Below are 12,447 nucleotides of genomic sequence, written 5' to 3'. Positions count from 1 at the left end.
ACTAGATGGTATATTCTAAAAGGCATTAAGGTGGATAAGTCCCCAGGTCCAGATGGGATCTATCCCAAGTTACTGAGGGAAGCAAGAGAGGAAATAGTTGGAGCTTTAACAGATATCTTTGCAGCATCCTTGAACTCAGATGAGGTCCTGGAGGACTGGAGAATTGCTAATGTTGTCCCCTTGTTTAAAAAAGGTAGCAGAGATCATCCATATAATTATAGACCGGTGAGCCTGACATCAGTGGTAGAGAAAGTGCTGGAGAATGTACTGAGGAATAGGATCTATTCCCATTTGGAAGAAAATGGGATTATCAGTAATGGGCAGCATAGTTTTGTGCGGGGAAGATAATGTCTTATAAACCGAATAGACTTCTTTGAGAAGGTGACAAAGTTGATTGAGGGAAGGGATGTAGATGTCATATACATGGACTTTAGTAAGGCATTTGATAAAGTAAGCTGATGGAGAGAGTGAAGTTGCAACAGATAAAGGGTGTTCTAGCTAGGTGGGTAGAGAACTGGCTGAGCGACTGGAGACAGAGTAGTAGTGGAAGGGAGCTTCTCAAAATGGAGACCTGTGCCCAGTGATGTTCCACAGGGATTCATACAGGGACCACTGTTGTTTGTCATCTATATAAATGATTTGGACAAAGGTATCTATTGCCTGATTAGTAAGTTTACAGATGACACTAAGATTGGTGGAGTAGCAGATAGTGAAGGGGACTGTCGGAGAATACAGGAGAATATAGATAGATTGGAGAGATGGGCAGAGAAATGGCAGATAGAGTTCAATCTGGACAAATGCGAAGTAATGTATTTTGGAAGATCCAATTTCAGAGCGAATTATACAGTAAATGGAAAAGCCCTGGGGAAAGCTGATGTACAGAGAGATCTGGATGATCAGGTCCATTGTTTCCTGATGGTGGCAATGCAGGTCAGTGAGTGGTCAAGAAGGCATACAGCATGCTTTCCTTCATCGGACGGGGTATTGAGTACAAGAGTTGGCTGGTTATGTTACAGTTGTATAAGACTTTGGTTCGGCCACATTTGGAATACTGTGTACAGTTCTGGTCACCACATTACCAAAAGGATGTGGATGGTTTGGAGAGGGGGCAGGGGAGGTTCACCAGGATGTTGCCTGGTATGGAGGGCGCTAGCTATGAGGAGAGGTTGAGTAGATTAAGATTATTTTCCTTAGAAAGTTGGAGGTTGAGGGAGGACCTGATTGAGATCTAGAAAATCAGAGGTGTGTAGACAGGATAGATAGCAAGAAGCTTTTTCCCAGAATGGGGGACTCAATTACTAGGGGTCACAAGTTCAAAGTGAGAGGGATAAAGTTTGGGGGAGATATGGGTGGAAAGTTCTTTACGCAGAGGGTGGTGGGTGCCTGGAACGTGTTGCCAACAAAGGTGGTAGAGGTGGGCTTAATAGTGTCATTTAAGATGCATGCATGGGCAGGGAGCAGAGGGATACAGATCCTTAGGAAATAGGCAACAGGTTTAGGTAGAGGATCTGGATCGGCACAGGCTTGGAGGGCCGAAGGGCCTGTTCCTGTGCTGTAATTTTATTTGTTCTTTGTTCACTTACGAGTGGGGTACCGCAAGGATCTGTTTTGGGGCCACTGCTGTTTGTCACTTTTTTATAAATGACCTGGATAAGGGTGTAGAAGGATGGGTTAGTAAATTTGCAGATGTCATTAAGGTCGATGCAGTTGAGATAGTGCTGAAGGATGTTGCAGCTTACAGAGGGACATAGATAAGCTACAGAGCTGGGCTGAGAGGTGGCAAATGGAGTTTAATGCGGAAAAGTGAGGTTTGGAAGGAGCAACAGGAATGCAGAGTACTAGCTAATGGTAAGATTCTTGGTACTGGAGATGAACCGAGAGATCTCTGTGTCCATGTACATAGATTCCTGAAAGTTGCCACCAGCTTCATAGGGTTGTTAAGAAGGTGTGTGGTGTGTTAGCTTTTATTGGTAGAGGGAATGAGCTTTGGAACTAGGAGGTCATATTGCAGCTGTACAAAACTCTGGTGCGGCCACATTTGGAGTATTGCGTACAGTTCTAGTCAGTGCATTATAGGAAGGATGTGGAAGCTTTGGAAAGGGTTCAGGGGAGATGTATGAGGATGTTGCCTGGTATGGAGGGAAGGTCTAATGAGGAAAGGCTGAGGGACTTGAGGCTGTTTTTCGTTAGAGAGAAGAAGGTTGAGAGGTGACTTAATTGAGACATAAGATAATCAGAGGGTTAGATAAGGTAGACAGTGAGAGCCTCTTTACACAGATGGTGATGGCGAGCACGAGGGGACATAGCTTTAAATTGAGGGGTGATAGATATAGGACAGATGTCCGAGGTAGTTTCTTTACTCAGTAGGAGGGGCATGAAACGCACTGCCTGCAACAGTAGTAATCTCACCAACTTTAAGGGCATTTAAATGGTCATTGGATAAACATATGGACAAGAATGGAACAGTGCAGGATAGATGGGCTTCAGATTAACTTCACAGGTTGGAGCAACATCGAATTCCGAAGGGCTTGCACTGCGCTGTAATGTTTTATGTTCTATGACCAGAAAACAATAGAACCATCAGAAATATCCTACTACTTAATTAATTCAATTCAGCGCACTAGATACTACATTAGTTGTGGACAGGACTGGGATAAGCTCCCGTTCTTGATATCCTGTTGGTATTATTGTATTCAGTTGTTATTATACTGCTGTTCACAGGAGCTTGCAGTGCACAATTTGTTGCTATGTTTCTTCCACCCCAGCAATAGCTAAACTACAAAATACGTAACATTCTGTGGTTGACAGGTGCTAGATAAGTGTGAGTTCTTTTTCTTTTTGCTTGTGCTTCAGTCTTTGGAGTCAGTACCAGCAGAAACTTCAGGAGAGGCATGCTGTGATTAGGGTATACTTCTATATATGAAGAATTCTTCATAAGTGTGAGATTAAAGTGCCTTTATGAGCCAAGGCATTGAATATAAGAACAAGGAAGTTGTGCTGAACTGTATAAACCATTTGGTTAGGCCGCAACTGGGGGACTGTGTGCAGTTCCCGTCATCACATCATAGGAAGGGTCTCAGGAAGTCAAGGGACCCGAAACGTTAACTTTGATTTCTCTGCACAGATGCTGTCAGACCTACTGAGCTTTTCCAGCAACTTCAGTTTCTGTATAGGAAGAATGTGACTGCCTGAGGGTACAGAGAAGATTTACCAGGATTTTGGTGGGCTGGAGAGCCTGGGATAGGAGTGGTTGGGTAAGACTGCTTTCCTTGGAGCAGTGAGGTTTAAGAGGGGATCTGACAGATGTGTTTACGATTTTGAGGAGCATAAATATGGAGGAGAGGATGGCACTTTTCCGTTAGTAGAGGGATCAATAGCTAAGGAGTATAAGTTAAAAGGTAGAAGGCTAAGTGGGGAATGGAGAGAGATTTTTCACTGAGGTTGGTGGGAGTCTGAAACTCTGCCTGAAAGGGTGGTTCAGTCAGAAATTCTTGTGACATTTAAGCAGAATTTGAATATTCACTTTGTTGCCATAGCCTCCAGGAACAGGAAAATGAGGTGTCGTCAGATCTTTGTTAACTGCTGCTGACATCTCTTGTATTGGAAATGATGATTAAGTCTATGCTTATTTGACTTTTTTTCAGTCTCTGGTCATCACTAACTCAGCTAAACGTTCATCCACCGTTGGGGAGATTGTGAACTTGATGTCAGTGGATGCTCAGAGATTCATGGATCTCACAGGCTTCCTCAACATGCTATGGTCAGCTCCACTCCAGATCTGCCTGGCTCTTTACTTCCTGTGGCAGGTACCCCCTTTCCCTGATCTCCTTCTGAAATAGTGAAAAGTTGTGGTTTTGAGGTGCACAGGACCACCGCGAAGACTTGAAGTTTTGGGTTTGACCATTGAGACATCAAGACTAATATGGCCTCTGTCTCTTTTCCCAGTACCTGGGTCCGTCAGTTCTGGCTGGTGTTGCCGTGATGATTCTTCTGATCCCATTCAATGCAGTGATTGCCATGAAAAGTCGAAGCTTTCAGGTATGTCACAAAAACCCTCTTTACTCCTTAATTCTTTTCCACAGTATCTTCCTCTTTTCCATCCCTTTACTCAGGATACTTCTCCCACCCGTTGTTTAATAACCTTTCATTCACACACGTATTCTCTCTGTGTCACTCAGTACTTTAGTTTCAGCTTCAATCCTTCTCATTCTCCCTTCACTTTCTTTACTCTGTCAGCCTCAGATGGATAGGAAACTGGCTGGCAGAGTGGAAACGGAAGGAGTAAACAAGTTGTTTTATGACTGGCACACAGAGACTAGTGGGGTACTACAGGGGGCAGTGCTGGACCCCAGCTATTCACACTATAGATTAGTGTTAAGGGAATTCAGTGTAGGATCTCCAAATTTACAGCCGACACAAAGCTGGCTGGGAGGATGAGCTGTGAGGATGATGCACAGATGCTTTTGTGTGATTTGGACAGGTTTATGAATGGGCAGATGCATGGCAGATGCAGCATAATGTGGATAAATGTGAGCATATCTACTTTGGTAGCAACAACACAAAGGCCGGTTATTAACTGGCAATAAACTAAGAGAGGGAAATGTGCAACAAGACGTGGGTGTCCTCGTACACCAGTCACTAAATGTCAGCATGCAGGTACAGCAGGCAGTGAAGAAAATGTTGACCCTCGTAGTGAGAGGATTAGAGTACAGAAGCGGGGACATCTTGCTGCAATTGTAGAAGGTCTAGGTGAAACCAAACCTGAAATATTGTGTGCAATTTGGTCTTCTTAGCTGAGGAAGGATGCTCTTGCTATAGAGGGAGTGCACTGAAGGCTTACCAATCTGATTCCTGGGATTGTGTGACCGTGTGGTATGAGGAGAGATTGAATCAATTAGGATTATATTCCCTTGGGTTCAGAAGAATGAAGGAGAGATTTCGTAAACATCTATAGAATTTCTAATGGAACTAGACAGTCTATGTAAGAAGGACTTTCCTGATTACAGGGATGTCCAGACCCAGAATCACACTTTAAGGATACCAGGTAAACCATTTAGGACTGAGATAAGATATTTTGTCATCCAGAGTGGTGAGCCTATGGAATTCACTACCACATGACGTAGTCCCAAAATGTTGTATGATTTCAAGAAGGCTTTGGATATGGCACTTGAGGTCAAAAGGATAAAGGGGGAAAGCAGGAACAGGCTGTTTGAGTTGGGTAAATAGCCATAATTACATTTAAAGAACTGACCCTCCTTTGCCATCTGTGACCTATCTTTTCTCCTTACCTCCCCTCTCCACCCCCCCCCCCCCCACCTCCCCCGGCCTAGCCATGCTTTGTGACGTGTCCAGCCTGTGATGCATCTGCCATCTTTTGCAAACCACATGATGTGATTGTGATCGCTTTCACCCTGTAGGTGCAACAGATGCAACACAAAGACGCTCGGATTAAGCTGATGAATGAGATCCTGAATGGTATTAAGGTGCTGAAGTTGTATGCCTGGGAAGCGTCTTTCGAGCAGAAGGTCCTGGCCATTCGGCAGAAGGAGCTCAGTATTCTGAAAAAAGCTGCCTACCTCAATGCCCTCTCCACCTTCACTTGGACAACTGCCCCCTTTATTGTGAGTATCTGCTCCTTTAACAACTTTCTAATCTTTAGGTTTCTCCCTGGCAGTAAGTTGTATTTCTGCAATGCCTTGATATCATAAAACATCCTGTTCTGCTTCTTGGGAGTGTTACTAAACTGACTCTGTCACTGAGCCACACAGTGATATTAGGGCAGGTGACCAAAGGCTTGTCCAAAGAGGTAATTTTTAAGGAGCCTTTTGAAGGAGCGCGAGAGAGAGAGAGAGAGAGAGAGAGATGGGCAAGGGGTGAAGAGATTTAGGGAGAGCATTACAGAGCTCAGGATTCTGGTAGCTGAAGGTATGGCCATCAGTGTCGATGAGTTGGAAATCAAGAATGTCTGAAAGGCCAGCAAGAGGCGATCTGAGATCGGAGTATGGCTGAATGAGGTTACCAAGGTAAGGGAGAGTTTTGAAAACTATGTGATCCATTTAAATGGAGGCATTGTCCCTCTATAAAGGACGAGCTATCAATGGAAAACTGGTTTCACTGATATATCTCATCCTTCTAATGTCAGTGATTATTCAAACATGTGGTTAGATGGTAGACAATTCCATTCCTATCAACACTTTGTCAGATGACTTCCTTTTTTGCTGAAGGTTACCTGATGAACATGATCCTGAGCTCATTTCCCCTGACATCCCTCCTGCCTATATAAAAACACCCATGGTACTGAGTCCACATGGTATACACAGTGATGCCTGTAGCATACTCAGTCCCAGGTGCAGGTCAATAGGAGGACCCACACCTTCCTGAATGAGGAATTCACTGGGACAACTTGGCATGTACGTTATTTGTGAAGGCTAGAAAAGCATTTTGCAGAGAAGAGAATCATGGGTGACACTGACAGTTGAAGGATGGAAGGAGGTTTGTGTGAAATGTGAGCAGGTTGGGACTGTACACAGTGGTAACACGCCTACCTCTGGGCCAGATCGTCCTAGTTAGAGTCACTGATCAGGAATTTTGGGCCATGTGTTTGTAATGTATCCAAACAAATTGAGCAACTTAAATCCTTTGCATATGCTCCTGATGGCAGGCAGGAAGAATGGAAAAGTTTCCTGGTCTACTCTCCCTCAGAAAGCAACGGCAAAACACTGCCACAAAAACTGAAATTTCTGGAAAAGCTCAATAGGTCTGGCAGCATCTGTGGAGAGAAAATAGAGTTAATGTTTCAGATCAAGTGGCCCTTCCTCAGAACTGCAATACTTTGCTAAATATAACATTGATCAGTCCAATGAGTAGAGAATTGTGTAGTTGTATTGTCATTCAGCCCCTTGAGCCTCAAGCAGTAAGGTCATGGCTGATCTGTGGTCTAACTCTATATGCTGCCTTGGGCCCATATCCATTGATACCCTTGTCTATCTCAGATTTAAATTTAACATTGTATTAGCATTGACTGCCATTGGAGGAAGAGAGTTCCAAACTTCCAATATTCTTTGTTGCAGTAAGTGCTTTTTAATATCTCTCCTGAATGGCCTGACCCTAATTCTTAATCCAAGCTCTCTCGTTCTAGAATCTTTAATCAGTGGAAATATTTTGTCTTTATCTACCTTATCTTGTCCTGTTAATATCTTGAAGACCTTGAGTAGGTCCCTCAACCTTCTAAATTCTAGAGAATATCTAGAATTGAATGTCCAGTGAAGACCACAAAAACTGATCAGATTCATTATTGCCCTTTAGTGAAGAGAAATTGCTACCCTAATCTGTTCTGGCTGACATGTGATTCCAGACTCTCAGCAATGTTTGACTCTTTAAATGTCCTCTGAAATGGCCAAGCAAGCTCTTTAGTTGTACCAACTACTACAAAGTCTCAAAGAAAAGCACACCCTGTTGACTCTGCAAAGTCGTCCTCATTAATACCTGGGGATAGTGAACAAAACTGGAGGCGTTCTGTCTCAAACAAATCAAGCGACAGCCCGCTGTAGTCATACTCACAGAAGAACACCTTAGAGACAATACTGCACACACCACCACCCTCCTCCATCACTGGATATGTCCTGTCAAACCAGCGCAAGGGAACCTCCTGCTGATTACCAACCCCTTGGCTAAAGAATCTGTACCCTTCCATGTTGGACAACAGTGTTTTTTAAATTTATTCACAAGGTGAGGGTGTCACTGGCTAGGCCAGCAGAGGGTAGTTAAGAGTCAACCATGTTGTTGAGTCTGGAGGCAAATGTTGGCCAGACCAGGTAAGGATGACAGTTTCCTTCCCTCAAGGACATTAGTGAATCAGATGGGTTTTTCTAACAATTGACAATGAATTTGTGATCATAATTAGACTCTTAATTCCAAATTTTTATTGAATTCAAATTCCATCAACTGCCATGGCAGGATTTGAACCCAGCTGCCCAGATCATTTCCTGATTGGACTGTTAATCCAGACAATGACAAAATCATTAGGCCATCACTTGGAGGAAACAGAGGGTGAGAATATGTTCTGAGTGGGAGACTTCAGTCACCAAGAATGGCTCAGAAGCACCAAGGATGTATCTGCTAGTCTGGGCAGGCGGTGAGGGAACCAACAAGAGGGAAAACATAAGTCAACTTAACCTCACCAATCAGCCTCCTGTAGATGCATCTGTCTGCTAAAAAAATCAGTAAGAGTATTCACTGCACAGTCCTTTTGGAGATGAAGTCTCCCCTTCATGTTGAACTTACCCTTCGGTGTGTTGCGTTACATTACCATCCTGGTAAATAGGATTGACTTCAAACTGATCTAGCAACTCAAGAGTGGGCATCCATGAGGTGCTGTGGGACAACGACAGCTGCAGAATTGTACTTCGAACATAATCTGCAACCTCATGGCCTGGGCTGTATTGTCAGACAGAGAATTAGGAGTGCAGGTACATTGTTCCTTGAAAGTTGCATCAAAGGTACTTGGGGTGGTGAGGAAGGTGTTTGGCATGATTGTCTTCAGTGGTCAGAGTATTGAGTGCGGTTGTACAAGACATTGGTAAAGCCACTTTTGGAGCACTGTTACAATTCGGGTTGCCCTACTATAAGAAAGATGTTGTTATTAAACTGGAAAGAATGCAGAAACAGTTTACAAGGATCTCAATGAGACTGGAAGATTTCAGTTATAGGAGAGGTTGGATAGGCTGACACATCTTTCCCTGGATCATAGGAGGCTGAGGGGTGACTTTGTAGAAGTTTATAAAATCATAAAGAGCTTGGGTAAAGTGAATAGCCAAGGTCTTTTCTCCAGGGTAGAGGAATCCAAAACTAGAGGGTATAGATTTAAGGTGAGAGGGAAAGATTTAAAAGGGACCCGAGAGGTAACTTTCTCACAGAAGGTGGTGTCTAAATAGAATGAGTTGCTAGAGGAAGTGGTAGAGGTGGGTACAATTACAACGTTTAAGAGGCATTTGGGCAGATACATGGATAGGAAGGGATTTGAGGAATATAGGCCAAATGCAAGCAAATGGGACTTGTCCAGTTTAGGAAACCTGGTTGGCCTGGATGGGTTGGGCTGATAGGCCTGTTTCCGTGCTGTGACTCTGACCACTCAAAGCCTGTCTATCATCTAGAAGGCACAGGTTAGGTGTGTGCTGGAATGTTCCCCACTTGCCTGTAACAACACACTCCACTTGACAGCATCCAGGACAAAACAGCCCACTTGATTGGCACCTCATCCACAAGCATCTGCTCCCTCCACCACCAATGCTCAGTAGCAGCAGGGTGTACTACCTATAAGATGCACTGCAGAAATCCATGAAGACTCCTTAGACAGCCCCTTCCAAACTCATGACCACTTCCATCTAGAAGGACAAGGGCAGCAGATACATGGGAATACCACCCCCTGCAAGTTCCCCTTTAAGCCATTCACTTCGTGATTTGCAAATATTTTACCGTTCTTCAGTGTTGCTCAGTGAAAGTACTGGGGCTCCTTTCCTTACAGCATTGTGGGTATACCTACAGCACATGGACTGCAGCGCTTCTGTAAGGCAGCTCTCTGCCACTTTAACAAGAGTAACTAGGAATGGGTGATAAATGAATAAAGAGAGAAAAAGATTGGATCAGGTTAGACTAGCCCAAGGACCTCCCTAGTACAGCTAGAAAAGGCCCCAGCTAATGCTAGTATCTGAGTTAGTTCACCTCTTTAAACAGAATTACTAAGTGTACATCATCTTACCATGGGAGTGTTTGGTGGGGACAGTGTAGAGGAGCTCAGTTTCAGTTTGCGTTAGAAGGAACTTTGCTGTATATCTAATCCCATGCTGTACCTGCATGGGGAATGTTAATGGTAGTCACACGTGGGAAAGTATTCACTTCCACTAAGCCGAGAGTGTGGTGCTGGAAAAGCACAGCAGGTCAGGCAGCATTCGATGAGCAGGAGAATCATCAGGATTATGCCCAAAACATCAATTCTCCTGCACTTCAGATGCTGCCTGACCTGCTGTGCCTTTCCAGCACTGCACTCTGGACTCTGATTTCCAGCATCTGCAGTCCTCACTTTCTCCTAGGGTGACTTCCACTAAGCCTTCAACATAATGGTTGTCATTTCTCTCCTGTTCTAATTTAGGTTGCCTTGACGACCTTTGCGGTTTATGTGACTGTTGACGAGAATAATGTATTGGATGCACAGAAAGCTTTTGTCTCCTTGTCTTTGTTCAACATCCTCCGGTTTCCACTCAACATGCTGCCTCAAGTCATCAGTGGTGTGGTTCAGGTGAGAACTTCCTGGGATCATGTCCTCTTGTACTGTTGGGAGAGAGAAAGTCCATTGGAGATGGCAAGTGAGGGGAACAAATCCCTTTTCCCCTGTAGAGTCAAAACAGAGGGCTGAGAGGTGACCAGCGTGTCTTGCTTTTCTTCCAGGAAGGTGTGGCTTTGGGTCAGGCTGAAGAGAATCATATGAGAGTATTTGCATTTCTGTAATGCAAATTCATCTCCTTAGAACATCTGAAAATGCCTTCAAGCCAATTTTTAAACAGTGTTCAGTATTACAATGTGTCAAATACAGCAGTCTTGAGGCACACGGCTACTTTCCTCAAAACAACAATGAGAAAATGGCCAGTCAAGTATCTTAATAAAAAGACAAAGTGCTGGTGAAACTCAGCTCTGACAGCAGCTGCAGAGAGAAACAGTTAACATTTCAAATCTAATGCTACACTTCTTCAGAGCTCAATATCTCTTGAAACAAAAGCAGAAATGGCTGGCGAAGTAGGTCTGGCAGCATCTGTGCGAAGAAAGCAGAGTTAACTTTTCAAGTCAAGTGACTGTTCTTCAGAACTGTATTTAGTGAACTTATTTGAGAGAGAAAAAATGGTCAGGGCACTTGGGAGAATATGCCTGCTGCTCTTCAACATGCCATGGGGTCTTTTTCACCTCCGAAATCAGACAGGAACTCTGTTTTAATATCACACCCAAATGATGATCAGTACAGAGCTCCCTCCGTATGGATTACCTTGTGTGGCACTTGCTCAGCACTGACCCTAAGACACTGCAGTGCTTGCTCAGACCAGGTGACAGAGTTACCAGCTGAGTGATCACAACTTGTCTTATAGCAGTTGAAAAATGATGTGTTGCAGAAAATTATTTGTTTCATTTTATCTGGCCTCTTCCCAGGGACTCTTCTGGAAGTCAGGGCTCATAAGGTTCGGATGCAGCAACTTTTTTTTTCTGGTCTCCGCCTAATTGAGCTGAACTGAGCTAGCATCAGTTTAGAATGGCAAAGGCATAAACTGGCAATGGTGTAGTCAAGTTTGATATCTTGTGAGGGGGAATTGTGACAAACAAATAAGTGATCAGTCCTGGCGAGAGGCAGGGTTGATGGGACATAGACATCCTACTCCTATTGTCTGCTAATCAACCTGCCAAATTCGGTCCATTTCAGATGCTGAGTTTTAGTTTATAAGAATTTTAATATAAATTTGACATAAAATGATAAAGTAAAATTATAGTAATTCAACTTAAGGGAAGTAGCAAACAAAATAACTATCTGGCGAGTCCATCTTTACATTCAATCACATCCTCCGTCCTCCGACTGAATTCCCCAAGGTAAAAGAGAACTGGGGGAGGGGGGGGAACTTTGTTTTCTGAAAGCAGTTGACAAAGCCTCAGGACATTGAGTAACTTACATAACCAATAAAATATCCACGAAAACCACAAACCACCTCCCTCTTCACAAACATCAAATCCCCTCAAAGGACTGTGGGTGACTGTTGATTTGGTGTTTTGTTCAAAGGCTGATGTTTCTCCAGAAATATAGAAAATTTCCTTATATTTAAATTATTTAATTGTGAATTTCCTCCTTTTCTGTCTCTGCATTTAGCCCTTTTTGTGGTTTGCATCCATTGTACTCTTTCTTTCTCAGGCCACCGTTTCATTGAAGCGATTGCAGAACTTCCTGAGTCATGATGAATTGGATCCCACAAATGTTGAGAGACAAAAAATTGCAACAGGTAATCGTCCTCTGTCTGAACCTGTTTTGCATTAATCTCAATATTTTGAAATATTGCAGTGTTTTGCATAATCACACCCCTTTTCTCTTGTGATTTCTCTCCCCTCTTTTAGTCATTTTCTTCCTTCATTACTGTTTTAATATATTTACTTCCAAAACCCTTTTCCTCTATTTTTATCATCCATTTCTCTTTCCCCTGTGTGTGTCTTCCTTCCTTCCTTCCTTCCTTCCTTCCTTCCTTCCTTCCTTCCTTCCTTCCTTCCTTCCCTTTCTTCCTTTCCTTCCTTTCCTTCCTTTCCTTCCTTTCCTTCCTTTCCTTTCTTTCCTTTCTTTCCCTTCCTTCCCTTCCTTCCCTTCCTTCCCTTCCTTCCTTTCCTTCCTTTCCTTTCTTTCCTTTCTTTCCTTTCTTTCCTTTCTTT

The 12,447-nt window shown here is 43.5% G+C and overlaps 1 protein-coding gene across 4 annotated transcripts in view; it reads left to right on the top strand.

Moving 5' to 3' along the window:
* Positions 1–12,447, top strand: part of abcc3 (ATP-binding cassette, sub-family C (CFTR/MRP), member 3) — a 137,525-nt gene that overhangs the window by 79,700 nt on the left and 45,378 nt on the right. For all 4 annotated transcript variants that reach the window (XM_072558990.1, XM_072558992.1, XM_072558991.1 and 1 more), the window contains exons 10-14: positions 3,645–3,806; positions 3,946–4,038; positions 5,418–5,621; positions 10,148–10,294; positions 11,942–12,029. In XM_072558990.1, the coding sequence (XP_072415091.1) occupies positions 3,645–3,806; positions 3,946–4,038; positions 5,418–5,621; positions 10,148–10,294; positions 11,942–12,029 (694 nt within the window). The remainder of the gene's footprint in view (positions 1–3,644; positions 3,807–3,945; positions 4,039–5,417; positions 5,622–10,147; positions 10,295–11,941; positions 12,030–12,447) is intronic.

Source organism: Chiloscyllium punctatum, chromosome 39 (genome assembly GCF_047496795.1).
Source record: "Chiloscyllium punctatum isolate Juve2018m chromosome 39, sChiPun1.3, whole genome shotgun sequence".
Taxonomy (NCBI): Eukaryota; Metazoa; Chordata; class Chondrichthyes; order Orectolobiformes; family Hemiscylliidae; genus Chiloscyllium; species Chiloscyllium punctatum.
The sequence above is the reverse complement of the archived record's forward strand: the minus strand, read 5'-3'. Positions and strand labels throughout refer to the sequence as shown.